This window comes from Sesamum indicum, linkage group LG3 (assembly GCF_000512975.1).
Source record: "Sesamum indicum cultivar Zhongzhi No. 13 linkage group LG3, S_indicum_v1.0, whole genome shotgun sequence".
Taxonomy (NCBI): domain Eukaryota; kingdom Viridiplantae; phylum Streptophyta; class Magnoliopsida; order Lamiales; family Pedaliaceae; genus Sesamum; species Sesamum indicum.
In genome coordinates this window covers 14,115,128-14,131,888 of record NC_026147.1, presented here as the reverse complement: position 1 = coordinate 14,131,888, position 16,761 = coordinate 14,115,128, and the positions used below count along the sequence as shown (strand labels likewise).

General features: G+C 32.5%; 1 protein-coding gene across 2 annotated transcripts; it reads left to right on the top strand.

Annotated features, from left to right (window-relative positions):
• On the top strand, positions 7,851 to 16,282 carry LOC105158349 (F-box/LRR-repeat protein 14). Of its 2 annotated transcripts, XM_011075077.2 has the most exons (16): positions 7,851 to 8,005; positions 9,024 to 9,328; positions 9,427 to 9,555; positions 9,658 to 9,865; positions 10,509 to 10,655; positions 11,408 to 11,482; positions 11,646 to 11,717; positions 12,092 to 12,163; positions 12,393 to 12,464; positions 12,587 to 12,658; positions 12,827 to 12,898; positions 13,134 to 13,205; positions 13,900 to 14,043; positions 15,117 to 15,188; positions 15,416 to 15,562; positions 15,773 to 16,282. In XM_011075077.2, exons 2-16 carry the CDS (start codon positions 9,131 to 9,133, stop codon positions 15,955 to 15,957), a joined length of 1,737 nt encoding a protein of 578 aa, XP_011073379.1. In that variant the 5' UTR covers positions 7,851 to 8,005; positions 9,024 to 9,130; the 3' UTR covers positions 15,958 to 16,282. The 2 variants fall into 2 exon arrangements, with proteins under 2 accessions (XP_011073379.1, XP_020548067.1); XM_020692408.1 differs by lacking the exon at positions 10,509 to 10,655.

Sequence of the window (16,761 nt, the reverse complement as noted above, 5' to 3'; positions counted from 1 at the left end):
ATTTGACAATGAACAGTATTTTTTGTCTCCCCACTACCCAACATCAAACATAACATACTTATTTTATATTATCTCCAAAAACAAATCCAAACATACACACTATCTCTAACTTATTTTTATTTATCTTTGTTTTTCTCTCTCTATCTCCACAAAATACCCAAAAACAAGTTAAAAACAAAACCAAACATAATGTAAATTTTTTTAATTTCTTAACCTAACTCCAGGTCCAACATGTTAGGCTTGTCAATTTATGGATAATACCTAAATCCAAACTATTTTAATAGTGAGTAACCAGACTCGTACCTGATATTTTTACATTAGATCGAAACTCGAACACATATACCTATTGAAACAAATTTTTTTAGGAACGGATAGAGTTTATATACTAAAATACCCGTGAGTAAGAATATTGGTATGAGTAAATTTTTAATATTAAAAATACATTTTTATTCATTAATTTGAAACTATTGCATTTTTAAATAATCGTTAAACAATACGACACTTATCTGCTCAAATTTAAAATAATTATTTTATACTTAATTAATTTACACTAATCTATTATTAATTTATAAACATCGTAGTTTCATTAAATTTTAAGTCAAATTGATTGATATATTTTATTATAAAGGGTAATCAAGTGAATATATTATATTATTAATAGTCAAGGATAATTTTGTCTATTTAATTTAATTTAAAGGATTATAACAAAGAGATGGGGTAAGTGAAGATTTATTTAGTTTAGGGGGGTAATTGAGGTGATATACCTTAAGGGTGTAAAATTTATTTAAGCCTTATATTTTTAAATAAAATTGTATCGATGAAAAGTCATGATACTTATCGTTGTCATAAAATCATGATAGTCTCCTTATGTGTAGGTTTTAGCGATCGGCCACGATTACTTTAGAATAAAACCGCATTGATTCTTAGCAATTACTCATTTCATGTGCACAACCACAAGAAAATTAAAAACAAATCAACAATCACATCGCCAAAACTATCAAATACTTATAAAATAAAAAAAAAAAGGCATTTTAAAATCTCAAATGAAAATTCTCGAATGAAAGTGATTTTCTCAATGTGTCGATAGAAAAAAGGTATTGGCCCTTGACACTCCTGCTTTTTCGTTTTTGTTTACCAAAATAAAGTAAAAAACAATAGGTTACATAAGATTCCTTGTGTTTTAAAAACTCAATAAATTTTTTTTTTAATTTGAAAATAGGGTGTTTTCAACTCAATTGTCCCTCTCTGTTAAGTATAATTAACGGCGTTAAGTTTTTGATGAAATGATTGTTATGTCCTTACATATTACATATTATTCTTTTTTTATGATCGTTGAATCTTTATTGATTAGATAAGAGCTGTTAAATCTAATTAATTAATCTTAACTATTAAATTTTAGATTTATAAAAAAATAAAGGGTTTAGATTTATTAAATATATATTATAAAAATAATTTTTAAAAAAGGAACCTACTCCCCCACCCACTCCAACCCCCGTTCCCACCCCGCCAAGCCCCAACATATCAACGACTGGTTAACAAGATGTTTGGTGACCTGCTGGGAAAAACAATGGAAGTATACGTTGGTGATATGTTGGTCAAAAGTAGGATATCGCAGGATCACCTTGAGGACCTCGCACAAGCGTTCAGTATAATGAGGTCGTACGGAATGAAACTGAATGCAGACAAGTGCACCTTTGGAGTAGGAGGCAGAAAATTTCTGGGGTACATGGTTAGCGAACGAGGAATTGAGGCGAACCCGAAAAAGATCCAAACCATAATGCTACAACATGATGCCATTCGGTCTGAAGAATGTGGGCGCAACATATCAACGACTGGTTAACAAGATGTTTGGTGACCTGCTGGGAAAAACAATGGAAGTATACGTTGGTGATATGTTGGTCAAAAGTAGGATATCGCAGGATCACCTTGAGGACCTCGCACAAGCGTTCAGTATAATGAGGTCGTACGGAATGAAACTGAATGCAGACAAGTGCACCTTTGGAGTAGGAGGCAGAAAATTTCTGGGGTACATGGTTAGCGAACGAGGAATTGAGGCGAACCCGAAAAAGATCCAAACCATATTTTTAAATAATTTTAAAATAAAAATAATAATGTATAATTTTTTTAATTCATTAAAATCCATATTCGTTAAGATAATTAAATTTTGTATTATGATTTTAATTTAAATTTTAACATTAAAAAACTTAAGCAACTAAAAAATGTCCAAAAACTATTATATAGTTATATAGGGGCATTTTAGTTATAATAGCAATAAAAAAATCATACAAGGATGCCAAAACAGTCCCCACCACTTGCACGTGCAGTGCACGCTCCATCAATTCCTAATGGCATGAGATATTTTGCAGGGGTTTATAAAATACGAGGGAATTTTTTGCCTATTTTCAAATCACAGAATTTTTTTAATTAATTTAGAAAAATACAGACAATAAAAAGGAATTTAGCCTAAAAAATAAGATAAGTGAAGAAGACAGAGAACATTTAAGTACGATTTCTCCTGCCTATTCTCTTTGGTTAAAGTGAATTATAAGATAGTATATTTAATTGGATATATTTAACCCAATTGAAACTAACAAACGAGGCACAGCGGATTGGTTCAGCACGCAGGCTATTCAAGACCATTCAAGTGCCTGAATTTGAAGCCTATTTTCATACATTATACATCTCCTATCACATTTTCGTATTATTTATAAAATATTTTAAAAATATAAATAATTAATTTAAATTAATAATTTAAAAATATTTTATTATGATTACTTATCATAATTAAAAGTGATGAATCATGAGGAATGCTAATTAACCACGATTACACAATTGTTATTAGCTGTTGTTTATGCAAGTGATGCCAAAACATTTGGTATAACTAAAAACTATGTCAAATATTTTGATCAAATGTAAAATAAAAAATATTAATTAATCATGGTCAATAATTAAATTTCACCGTCGATTTTATCTGATCGGTGGTAAATAATATTAATTTATTACAATTTTTAAGCTATGATAATTTATAATGTAGGGAATAATCAATTATTTTAGGGTATTTTCAAGTAATCAATTATACAAACTACTCGTATGTTTTTCTTGTCAGTAATGACACCTATATTACGCTAAAATTAAGGATAATTTGTAATAAACACGAAACAAGAATTTTAAATGTAATAATACCTAAATGTTATAGGATGGAAGAACGATGATGATTCCAAAATTCTAAACCTCGTAACAAACCTAGAAATTTTTCCTCAAAATTGGAGTCATAATCAATATCCCAAGACAAAAGTTTGGAATTTCTTTAGGTGAAATCATTACCCCCCGATCGGACCAATCACCTCTCACCATCTATCAAATCTTGAGTTAGTCATCGCTAATAATAATTAAGATTCACAATCATAATTTCTTTACCAACTTAACTAATAATCAAAGTTCTGACCCCACTAATTTCTACCACTGTTATCTATATTAATATAAAAAGAAAAAGCTCTTTATGCTCGTAACGACAGTTATTAACATCGCCACACTAATTTTTTTGGTGATGTCAAAAATGTCTTTCATGACAAAATAACTAACTTATTCAATTTTTCAAAATTTACATTAATTAATAATATTTTTCTTTCTTTTTTTATTAATGTAATATAATATACTGGTTTTATGTATTTTACTCTTATTTATAATATATTCTAAAATATAAAAGATTATTTATTACATGCACATAAAAATAACGTGTTATAACGGCTAGTACTTTATATAAGGTAACTCCTAACTTAGTAGTAAATTGAGGCTTTGTGGCTTTGAGGTTATGTATTTGAATTTCACTAGAATTTTAATTTATTTTAATAGTAATAATAGTTATTTATTCTATTGAATAATTATTATTAATTGACTATAATTTATTACTAAATGTTGATAATTGATTTATAGAATTTTAGCAATAAGTATGACTAATATCTCAGGAACAAATTTGAGGTCATGTGTTCAATCTCATCAAATGTGTAGGCATTTGTTTTATTTTATGTGGATTTATTATAATTTATTTTAAATATTGTTTGTCATAATAATAATGTATCGATGAACTTATACATACAATTTATTGAAATATTAATACAATAATATGATTATCACTTCTATAAGGGGAAAAAAACTAATCTTTTCTGGAATTTTACTTTAACAATTTGAGTATTTTATTTGGAATTTTATCAAAATAATAAAATAATAATAATAAATTTTAAAAATAATATTGACGACTAGTTGGAAAAAATGAATTTGAGAAAATAATATAGAGTTAAATTTTAAAATGATCGTCATAATATATAGACTTAAATATTACCACAATAATGATTGAAAAATCATTTTAGATGAGCCATAAGAACAAATATGATTTTTACTCATGATTAATTAACATAATAATAATTAAAAAAAGAAAAATTTACTAATTAACTACGATTGTATAATGGATATTTCTCATTGTTTCTGTAAGCGCGACCAAAACTTATAATTGAAAATCACGATAACTATATTGACCATATTTAATCATCGTTCAACTTAAAATTTTCACATTTATATTGTAGTAGATAGTATTTGATTATCATGAATTTGTACCGTAGTTATTTATAAGTAAGGAATTTATTATTATTTATTCATTTCTTTTATCAAATAATTTATTTGTTAACATATACTTGTACTTTAATAAATAAATAATGACTATTTAAAATAATCCCCCTCTTTATTATTTTGTCGGACAAATATTAAATTGGAAGACGATGTATCACTTTGACTGAAGCATGAATAATCACATAGATAAGTTAAGCATTTATTTCAAATAAAAATGAATAGATACCTTAATTAATTTATTATTTTGAAAATATTCAATAATTTTGTACGGAAATTTGAAAAAATTCAATATTGTTGAATTATTTAAGCTTATTAACTTACATTTTTAGTCAATAAACAAATAAAAACTTTAATCTATTGTAATTTGATAGCCTATTTTTAGGAGTCAACTATTAAAAGTTTAAAAATAATAATCCAAAATCGGGATGGCTTAGCCGCTCCATCATAAGCGCCAATCAATCGATAATTCTTATGTCTTAACCTTTCAATAATGTTAAAATAAATGAGAATAACTCATAAGCTAATTATTGAAACAAATATAATCGTTAAAAAATAACAATGATTAGTATCAAGATTAATTAATCACACACAGTACTGGATTTAACACTTGGACAACCCTAAATAAAGACATGAATATAATTATATAAATATCGTACAAGAATCTAATAATGAGGGACTTCAAAGTCAAAAATTACCCCAATGCGACTTCAAAATATCCAAACAAAATAAAGATTCATACACCTTTTCTCTTGATCAGATCTTACCCGATCCAATAAATTGGAATTATCATCGTCGATCGCTTGATATCTAGAAGATATAAGATTATGATATTTGAATTTATACAAGTACGGGCGTTTGACGTTGTAAACAATTCAGAACTATTATGGGGCAATGTACATCATTTGTTGAAAAAATAAGAATATTCTTTATTTTTTTTCTTGATCTTGCACGCAACTAATTTAAAAATTGGAGGGTTTATGTTGAGAACCTCTTAGTAATTCCAACGTTTGCTCATTTTCTTATATTCCAAGCACCTATCCAGATTGGACTACCATCAAAGTCATCATAATCTCAAACTCGGATCAAGATCATAAGTTTGAATTTCATTAATTTTGAATCTTTATTTATTTTAATAATAACAACTAATTTTTATTTGATTTTGAAGTAAGATTCAATAATTTTTGGGTTAGGTCCTTCAACTCTTTTTCGAGTCAACTTGATTATATTCTGATACCTACCCACACACCTGTTACTAGCATGGGAAATGTTTCTAATTATAGTTTTTGATATTCAAATTAGTATGGTATGTAGGAAGTTATTTTGAATAATGTTGAATGCAATTAAAAACATATATGATATTTTATAACTACGATTGAATCGGCCTACTCGTTATAATTTATATATCGATGAATACTTATATTATTGTGAAGATTGATGATGTCGTCATTACGTTGGATTCGTGTTGAGATGAATAACGAGTTGATATTTAGAGCATTTAGTCATTTTTAGAAAGTCGAATTGTTCTATTCATTTGCGAAATCGGAGTGTGGTCCCTACATTAGATTTATTTTAATTAGTTCTTAATTATTTATAATTGACATAATATTGTTGTAATTATACATAATATATGAATTTTGGGTGAATAGCAATATACCCCCTTTTAACTCTTATAATTATGGATACTTATACGCTTCTTTCTTGAAATTATATAATTATATGTAAATTTATTATAGTTTATAAAATTATATACAATGTTTTTTGAATTTATTTTTGTCTAATAAATAAGTTTTTGTTAGTTAAAATTAATTAAATATATTGTTATTAATAAAAAAAATTAAATAAAAACTTATTACAGGTCAAACAAAGTTTTTCTAACTAAACTACTTTTATAACGGTAAAGATATACCTCCTCACAAGCATTAATGCGTGAAAATATATAAAGCAATTTGATCATAAAAAAATTATTTGACCTGCAATAAATCAATAATAAGTTAATCGATGGAAAACATGAATTTATTCCCCTCCCCCCTTTTTCTGCTAATATCAGCAAATTCGGTGAATTTAACTAAAAGAGGAGTTTATTTGTTAAATGAAAGTATACATCAAGAGTACTAGATGTAATTTTTCAAATTACAAAGATTCTACGTGTAATTACATGAAACCTCATGGGAGGAGAGTGTAATTATCCATTATATTTCTAGTCTCTAACTTATGGTCTATTTACATTTTACACAAATTATTTTATTTTTTTGTATAATTATATAAATCATCCCCGATCACTAAAAAATAGAAATAGTTTGTACAATAATATTAACTTTTTTGCGATGTGTATGTTTAATTCTTTAAAAAATAGTGATTTGCGTATATGATATTGACATTTATGATGAGTATATATGTAATTACCAAAAAAGCAAAAGTGATTTAAACAAATCATAAATCATGGCGTATAAATATAATTATTTATATTTTAATAAAAATTCATAGGAAAAAATGCAAGCAACCCCCTTATGATATCGCAAATAAGCAAATTACCTACTTGTGAAAAAACAAATACGATTTACCTCCTTGTATTTTTTAAAATACAACAATTTACCCCCTTATGATTTTTAAAATGAAGCAATTTACCTCCTTATATAGGGAGGTAAATTGCTTCATTTTAGAAAGTATATGAGGATAAATTGCTATATTTTTTACATAAAAGGGTAATGTGCTCATTTTCAATATCATACACTTTGCACCCCTGAATTATGCATAAAGTGTATTTACATATATTGAGTAAAAATTTATATGTAGCACTGTGGATATGCAATTAAATAAAAATTTATAAATTGTATAACATACTTTTTCCGAAAATATTATATGCATTATGTATTATTTTATATTTTAGAAGTGTAAATGAAACAAAATACATAATTCGATAATAATGTATTTAAACCCTAAATCTAATCATCTCAAAAAAATAAATGTTGAGATAGCGTACAAAATCTTCCACTGAAGTGGGGCCGCTGAAACGGATAAAAGCAAACCCATTTTGTATATTAAAATAATAAATAAAATGATCTAATTAGGGGGTGGGACCTACACACATAAACCCTTTATCAGTTTCTCCTTTCTTATCATCATTTTTCTCCCGAAGCAGAAAAACCCGACGTGTTTCTCCACCACGTGGCGGTGGTTGGTTGGTTTGGAATCTGGCTCGGACTCAGCAACAACTCTCTCTTCCCTCTTCTTGTACGCTTCTTCTCCTCTATCATCATCTTCTTCTTCTTGTACCGCTACTTTCCACTTTCCACGCTCTCTCTCTCTCTCAATTATACGCATGCTTGTGTAGGTTGACGTAGTTTGAGACACCGGCGATGCTTCCGATGATGGAAGAGTTAAGGTCTGTCGTTCTTCTTGTGTCGTTTAGGCACTTTTTTTTGGGAAAGTAGAAGTTTTTTTTTCTTTTTTTTGGGTTTTTGATATTTGTTTGAAGGAAGAATGTTGGTCCAGGGGAAGTTTGATGGAGGGTTGTGTTTTTCTTGGGTGATTGTGGTTTGGAGGAGTTAATCCGTGAGTTACTTGATGAAAATATTCAGTCATTGATGGGCTTCAGTTTATAACACCCTAGTTGTTGTTAGCAAGTTTTTTTCCTATTTTTCCCGTGTGATCGTGTGACTTAAATGCATAAAAATAGTGTTTTGCTTTGGGAAGTTGGGTGGGGTTGGGGGGGTGGGGGTGTGTGTTGTGATAAGGAAGTAAGTCTGAACTGAAGTTTCCAGACATAGGCTTTCGCCTCTGAATTCTCACTGTTAATTATTAATTCTTTTATGCAGTTTGTACTGAGCATGTGGCTTTCTCCCTGTTATAGTTCTAAATATTTAATCTTGTGCAGTGGGGAATTGAGGCTTCTAAGGCAACAGTTCTGAACTGAAGTTTCCAGACATAGGCTTTCGCCTCTGAATTCTCACTGTTAATTATTAATTCTTTTATGCAGTTTGTACTGAGCATGTGGCTTTCTCCCTGTTATAGTTCTAAATATTTAATCTTGTGCAGTGGGGAATTGAGGCTTCTAAGGCAACAGTTCTGTAGTGGTAGTTATTTTTGACTTGTTACGGGGACGAGGATTATACTTTCTTTCGTAGAAGCTGCTAATTTGTGTTCTTCCGTATTTACTAAATATGCTTTTACGCTATATTTGTTATGTACTTGTCTCTTCTCTTGTCCAGTGTATCGTGGGCATGCCGTAATTGCAAGTCCTGGATGTAATAACTGATCTATATGTTTTCATTTGTATAATTTGATGTAAAAATTAGGCGCTTTCTTGAAAGAGGATGAGGAAAGTTTGACTTAGACTTGTATGCGTACTCGTAACCCATCAAGAATCATGATGAATCATCTGATTTCTTTATGTTTTGCAGGGTGACGCTGAATTTGTACCCCTAGCATTGGTGATAAGTTGAAAACTGCATGGCTTTGCTGCAGTTTTCTTAATGTAAATACTAAATAGAATAGGATACAGTAAAAAATGGGAGGAGCTTGTTCCAGGAAGCGAGACCAGCCAGTAAACGAGGATAACCTGAACCGAGGGGTTTCTGGTAGATATACTAAAAGTGGGAGCTCAAAATGGCTTGGAACCTCATTTTCTAGATCATCTATGGACGCTAGTCAAGGGAAACGAAGTTGCCCATCTCTTATGGATCTTTGTATATATAAAATTCGGCAAGTATGTTTGGCGTGTTTACTCTGTTTATAGTTCACTGTATAAGAGGGAAAGCCCAAACTGTTTTAAATGTATTGACAAGCAATTTTCTTTTGTTGAAGGACATAAACAAATATAGCACCTTCTCCATGCTGCCAAGGGATATAAGTCAACAGATTTTTGACGATCTAGTGTGTTCCCAATGTCTAACTGATTCTGTACTTGAAGCTTTTCGGGATTGTGCTCTTCAGGTCTGCAAGCTTTGCTAAGTGAAGAAATGGGTCACAAATTGCTTTGGCTGCCTAAAGGATAGACAACAGCTGTTCTCATGCTCACTTTTCTGTTTGTTGCAGGATCTTAATTTGGGAGAATACCCAGGATTTAGTGACAATTGGATGGACGTTGTCTCTTCACAGGGTTCATCTCTACTCTCTGTGGATCTTTCGGGTTCAGATGTTAGTGACTCTGGGTTAATTTATCTCAAAGATTGCAAAAATCTTCAAGCCTTGAATTTTAATTACTGTGACCAGATTTCTGACAAAGGCCTGGAACAGATCAATGGTAGGAACTTTTTCCTCTAATACTAAGAATGTGGTTTTTCATTCATGAAATTCTTGCAGTTAAAGTGTAGGTTTTGACCCTCTGCGAAAATCTGTTTGGACTGCAAGTGTTGACTACAATGTTATATCAACGTTATAAGTTATTAAAGGGTTTTCATCCCAATAATTTACTGACCAATTTGATACCTGGTTTACTCTTTGATCATAACTTAGCGCTTAGCAGCCTCTTGTAAGGTACAATTTAGAACTTGTTGACACTCCCTGCCCAGCCACACACCTTCTCCATCCCAATTGATATAATCCAGAGGAAGGGCCTGATTTGATATGGCCTGGATGGAAAAGGAAGAATGCAACTAGTAGCTATGTTTCTTTTTCCTCATTTTTCTCTTATGTTGCTTGGGCCAATAATTGGTTGGGCGATGACACCTCAGGAATTGATTCTGCAACCATGCTGCATTGTATGTGTTTAGCTTGAGCCTGCAGTTGTATTGGAGCATTTTGGTGGACCACATGTTTTGTCTACTTAAACAACTAGGGTCCAAGAAATTGGGAGAGAGCTGTATGACGCCATGGTGGTTGCGAACTCTACGACATGTGTTTAAAACTTATGAGCTGATATGTACTATTGTTTCTCTACCTTGTAGGTCTGTCAAACCTGACTACTCTAAGTTTTAAAAGAAACAACTTGATCACTGCACAAGGAATGAGTTCCTTATCTGGCTTAATCAACTTGGTAAAGTTGGACCTGGAGAGATGTCCAAGGATCCATGGAGGGCTTGTCCATCTAAAAGGTTTTTATTTTGTGAACTCTCTCCGAGTCGTGAAGTAGTTTTCTTAATAATGCTAATCATGTATGGAATTAGAGGCATTGGGATTTTTAATATCTGCTTTTTCTGGAAATCGTTTTTTAGTAAATAATAACGGAACAAACTGGCTTCCTTAGTTTTAGGCATTTATGCTTTATATGCTTTGTTGTTGTGATGCATTAACTTCACCAAAATCTTGCTAAACTTTAGGAAATACAGGTAACTTGAAGGTTCCTTTTTCCTGTGAATGAAATTTTCTTCTGATGGAGAAACAATATTGTCGTCGTAATTGTGATCTGGACCATACAAGTTGAGTTCTTGATAGACTTAGAATACAGATATATTTGAGGGAATTGAACGATGAAAATGTACTAAGGTTTTTATCATCTTTTGTGCTCTTTTACTCTTTTTTTTTTTTGGTTTAGCACCATTCAAGGGCCAGGGACTTAAATGGCAGACAGGAAAAACGAAACTTGAATTAATATGGTGAGATGGGTATGAGAGACTTCCTTTCTTTCAACCGTGACTTGTATGCTCAACAGCCATCTAATGCGCCTGTGGTTCAGCTTTACTGATACAAGCTTGTTCGTGACATAATAGTTGCTGATGTATATGGAATCAAATTCCTTCTTGACAACATAATATCCTAATTGTTGTCGATATATTGGACTTGGTTCACTTTCCCTTTGAACCCTATACATTTCATTCTCTGATCTACCTTGTCCTTTTTTTTACAGGACTTTCTAAGCTTGAATCTGTTAATGTTAATTGTTGCAACTGCATCACTGATGCTGATATAAGGGCTCTCTCAGGTAGCTCATGTTCTATTCTCCAAATCCTAAAATTTGATACTGGGTTATCTCTTGTATTTGAACACATTGTAGCGAGCTATTTTGATAAGAATGTACATATAATTCACACCATCTGATACTCCGCTCCTTACTGGTCTCCGACTTGTTTCTCTCTGTGTTGCAGGACTTACAAGCTTGAAGTCATTACAAATTGCTTCCAGTAAGGTTACTGATAATGGTGTTGCCTTCCTAAGAGGTAATATAAGCAACCTGTACGAATGATTTTTGGTTCATTTGTGGTTTAAAGCAAAAGGATTCATGTCATTTGACCCATGGGAGTTCTCTTATTCTCTTCAAGTCTATTTTATGGTTTTAAACCATTAAAATATGTTGTGTCAAAACCTTTTCTGGAACCTTAATTATATAGTGATCCGAAAATGAGAATACGAGAAATTTCTGACTTTATTTTGATGTGCTGCTGTCCATATTCTGTGTCTCCCAAGAATACTGTGTGAAGAGGTCTTTTCGCAGGATAAGAGCGAAAGCAACACTGTTAAGCTGCAGATCCCTTGCGTCTTGAGGGTGTTGACAAAAATAAAGTTTCTAATTTTCTCAATATTTGTTTGATAGATTTGAAGAACCTTACTCTTTTGAATATGGAGGGTTGCCCTGTCACTGCTGCATGTCTGGATTCACTTACAGGTTCATCTTGTGCTTGGTTTTATTTCTGTTTCCGCCTGACCTAGTTCCTTGGAACCTGATAATTGTGATTTGATGCACAGCATTTTTCATTGCATCAATCACATGTCTCTTGTTAATTAACCATGATGGTAAAATTTTTGAAATTATGTGCCGCAAGAACTTCAATATCGTAGTTTCCATTATCTAGACCAGTTTCTTATACTACGTGCTGGGATTTTGTTCATTGCAGCTCTTGGTGCCTTGTTGTATTTGAATCTCAGCAGATGTAATTTGACAGATGATGGTTGTGATAAATTTTCAAGTAAGATATCTAAACCTTGGTTTCAACCTGCAAATGTAACAGAAGAATATAGTTATTTGCATTCTATTGTGAATTGTTGACATGATTCTCGAGTTAATATTTGTCTTCTCTGCTTGACGCAGAGTTGCAATCTCTGAAAGTTCTGAATTTGGGATTCAATGAGATCTCAGGTGCCATGTTGGTGCATATTAAAGGTAAATTTAGCTTGTCAAGTGGAATTAAACAGCGCCCCCCATAATATAATTTGATTTAGTTGTGTTCGTGCAACATTCATGTGAAGGTTGTATGCTTGTTCATGTGAAGGTTGATTGATTTCCATTTAATAGAATAATGGTCACAAATGCTGAATGTTTGTGCCACAGGTCTAACGAATTTGGAGAGCTTAAACTTGGATTCTTGCAGGATTAATGATGAAGGGATGGTTCACCTTGCAGGTTAATATTTTAATTGCTAGCTTTGTGTTGGCTGAGTGTATTTTCTTTTTATATTTCTGCATCAAAATTGAATTTGCCTTCATAGTCTGATGCACTCCTGGTATCATGAAATTGCTGCAGATGATTTTGTTATTTACCTCATTGCTTTCCTCATATATATCCTGATATTTCTTTGTTGCAAATGATGCTGTTTCTCTCACTTGCTAACATTGGTTCCTCTGGCCCATGGTGTCAGGCCTATCTCGTCTGAAATGCTTGGAGTTGTCAGACACTGAAGTTGGAAGCAGTGGACTACGCCATCTTTCCGGTTCGGAACAATCCTTGGATGATACTGAAGTCATCTGTACAAATAATATATTTTCTATATTGCTGTATAGATACATCTGAGTTTTCTGCGTTTAGGGGCCTATTAGTGATATGCATCTCTCTTGTTTTATAGTTTAATATTTACATGTAGTTCCTTGGACGCTATTCTGGTATCCTATTTCATAATTGAATATGCGCTGCTTCTCAAGTTGAGCATGAGCAAATGTGACTGCATGTTCTAAGTTGGAACAGGATTATGCCAAAAGATAATTTTTTATAAGACTTCTCAGGCCTTGATCCAGACAAATATAAATGAGGTTCAGCTATGAAATATCCTCTCCCAAGCTAAGCCTATGTCAAAATGTTTTTTCTGAGCTCCAAGAATCAGCTGAAATATCAGCTTTGTGATGTGTGCATAACCAAGTTCTGGTGCCCATTGAAAACTTTAGGGAAAAATTCCCTGTCCGTCTCTGAAGCTTGAATGTAACCTCTTGAATAACTGCCCCAGGTTAGCGCACAAATGTTAGTGTTTATTAATGGATTCCAAATGGCTTTCTGCAACTATTTCTTGTGCCAAGAGACCTATTTTTTGCTTTTAAGTATGTTTATGATTGTTCAGTAGACATTTCAAATTGTATTGTGTCATTATAAATGGCAAAATCTCAACCTTGATTCATTTTTGGTCATCTATGCAGGTCTGCATAATCTGGAGAGTTTAAATCTTTCCTTCACTGTTGTTACGGATGCTGGTTTGAGAAAGTTGTCTGGCTTAACCTCTCTCAAGTCCCTCAATTTGGATGCTCGTCAAATTACTGATGCTGGCCTTGCTGCTCTTACAAGTAAGATTTCTTGGTCTGGTGACTGTTGCAGTTATCTATCAGCATGATCTCAGTTTAATATTCATTACATTTGCTTCATTTGTATGCACGGGGTACTGCACTCTCTTGTCCAAGTTATGTGCCGCTTCTGTTATGGATCTTTGTTTGGCCCTTGTTTGTGGCTTTTTCTCCACTGTTTAGCCTCCGCTCTTAAAGGTTTCAATATTTGTATCGTCTTAGCCAGACGCTTCAAAGTGGACAGGACAAATCTCCTTCTCCATGTTTCCCTAGTGTTAAAAACATGATTCGATATTCCAGTCTGAAGTTGAGCTTTATAAATGGATTGCATAGGACAACATTAAACTGCAGCAGGAAATATATTTTGTCAAAAGAGATAGCATGTTACTGTAGAAATAGATTATTCTCTGCTGACATCTGGTTCCCGCATGTTATTTCAAAGTTAAATTTTTTGTCTCTAGTTTGTAAGTTGTCCACAGAATGTCTATTACAAAATAAAAAAATTGATGCATGAAAAAGCTTTCAGTATAACAGCATCACTGTTTTTATTCAGTGATAGCCTCCAAATATGATAGGTAACCAAAAGGAAAAACTCCCCTACAGATGTATGCTTTTCTGTTGATGCTGATAAATTCAGCAATCTCGAGAATTGTGATTGGTGGCGTTTGTGTATGACATGTAGATGACGTGGTTCGAAGGTTTGTGTCTCTGTAGGCATGCTATTATTTCTACTTCCAAGTTGATGTTAACCTGAAAAGCCCAACATGTCCTAGGTTTCTTTTGATTTGTTAGTTTTCTTTTTCTGTTTAATTCTTTTCTTATTTGTCACCTGGAGTCAGGATTTTGCCCCATACAAGACTTTATATCACCTAGAAAGACTTTGATGCCATTCTTTCCTTTTCTTTTTCTGTATTCTTGAGTGATCGTTTTTGCTGTTTTCATGCTCGTGTGACAGTACTTGGTATTTCACACCTTTTTTTTAGCTACATTTAAGACTTCAGGCGACAGATCACAGAGGAGAATGCTCTGTTCTGTGTTTATAAAGTTATTTGAAGTATGAAATTTCTTCTTTGCAGATTTGACTGGGTTGATGCATCTGGATCTCTTTGGAGCACGGATTACTGATTCTGGAACCAATTATCTGCGATGTATGCTAATAACTTAACTCATTGTACTCAACTGCGCTCATCTTTTGTTATTGCCAGAAATAATTAATTGTTTTTATTTGTCCAAAATTCCAAATCAGGGCGATTTGTGAAATTCTACGAGGGTTGGCAAGTTATTACTTGTGTGCTTCACAAGTTGCTAGCTTTTTCATTTTTCATGGTGACCGTTTTTCTCATCATCTTCAATTTGTTTGCATCTTTTCATTCAGCTTTCAAGAACCTGCGGTCTCTGGAAATCTGTGGTGGTGGATTAACTGATGCTGGTGTAAAGAACATTAAGGACCTTACATCCTTGACACTGCTGAATCTGTCCCAGAACAACCACTTGACAGACAGGAGTTTGGAATGGATTTCTGGTACTTGCACAAATTAACATCCATGCTGTTCTTATTTTCTATCCAAGAAACATTCTGTCTAAAGCTCATTTGTTATATCTACTTAGCATATTTGCTTTAGCTCATACAAATGGATCCGACAGGATATGAACTGATATTTACCGATATTCTCTATTTCCCTTTTCTTTTTTCTTTGGCCGAAATTTTCTCTTATTTCACCTGTAAATGCAGGACTTATACAGCTGGTGTCGTTGAACGTTTCAAATTCTCGAGTAACAAGTGCTGGTTTGCAGCATCTCAAGTCACTTAAAAATTTGAAGTCACTGACATTGGAGTCCTGCAAGGTCACTGCCAATGACATAAAGAAGCTCCAGTCGTCTGATCTCCCTAACCTGGTGAGTTTTAGGCCTGAATAGAGCCCAGACTGGACGCATATTTCATCAGCACAGGACATCCTCTCTACGTATGGCTGCAATAAAAGCACATATCGTCTATGAAATTGTATATATTCTGAACATTGAAAGTTTGTTCTGAGCATGTTAGTACAATTGCTTTCCGATCCGTGCCACATGTGAAGGTTCTCTCCTGTATCTCTAGGAAAGAAATGTACATAACATCTTCCTTGGGCGTGGTCTTAAGTGTCGTTCCTTGTCGGTCTGGAAAAACTTTTTCCGACTCAAGAACTTGTGTATATAAATGCTGCTTCAATGATTGATATGCATGTTTGATATTGATAAGTAACGGCATCTGTCATGTTTTTCCGGCTTAGATGTTAGTTGTTTGAGGTATGAAGCATGTTTCAAACCATGTTGGAGGCAATTGGCACACTTCCGGACTAGTTTGGTGTCGGCTGGTCAGAATTTTATGGTGAAATGTGAGTTTGTTATTAGTTTTAATAAGATGCAAATCAAACCTGCTTTACTACTGTCTAAATACTAAAAGGTGGCTTGTCATATCATATAAATATAAATATATATGTATGTATATATGTTTGAGCATTAGATCGATTTAATTAAATACATCAATATATAAAGAATATAAACATGTATTAATAACTCTCAGTTCAATCACTTCACTAATATGAATGTGGGTAAATTATAATATCTCATAAAAAGTGGGAAAACATCAATAGGTTTGGTGTGATTAGAACTCTTGATTTTGAATTCATCTATGGGATTTGGGCCATAGTGCAACCATTAGATTAAGGTCTCATAACTATT

Excerpts from the sequence above, each read along its gene's own strand:
- LOC105158349 (XM_011075077.2), top strand. The coding sequence starts at position 9,131 with ATGGGAGGAGCTTGTTCCAGGAAGCGAGACCAGCCAGTAAACGAGGAT. Across the intron at positions 10,656-11,407 it reads AGGGCTTGTCCATCTAAAAG|GACTTTCTAAGCTTGAATCT; the intron begins GTTTTTATTTTG and ends TTTTTTTTACAG. Across the intron at positions 12,164-12,392 it reads ATGTCTGGATTCACTTACAG|CTCTTGGTGCCTTGTTGTAT; the intron begins GTTCATCTTGTG and ends TGTTCATTGCAG.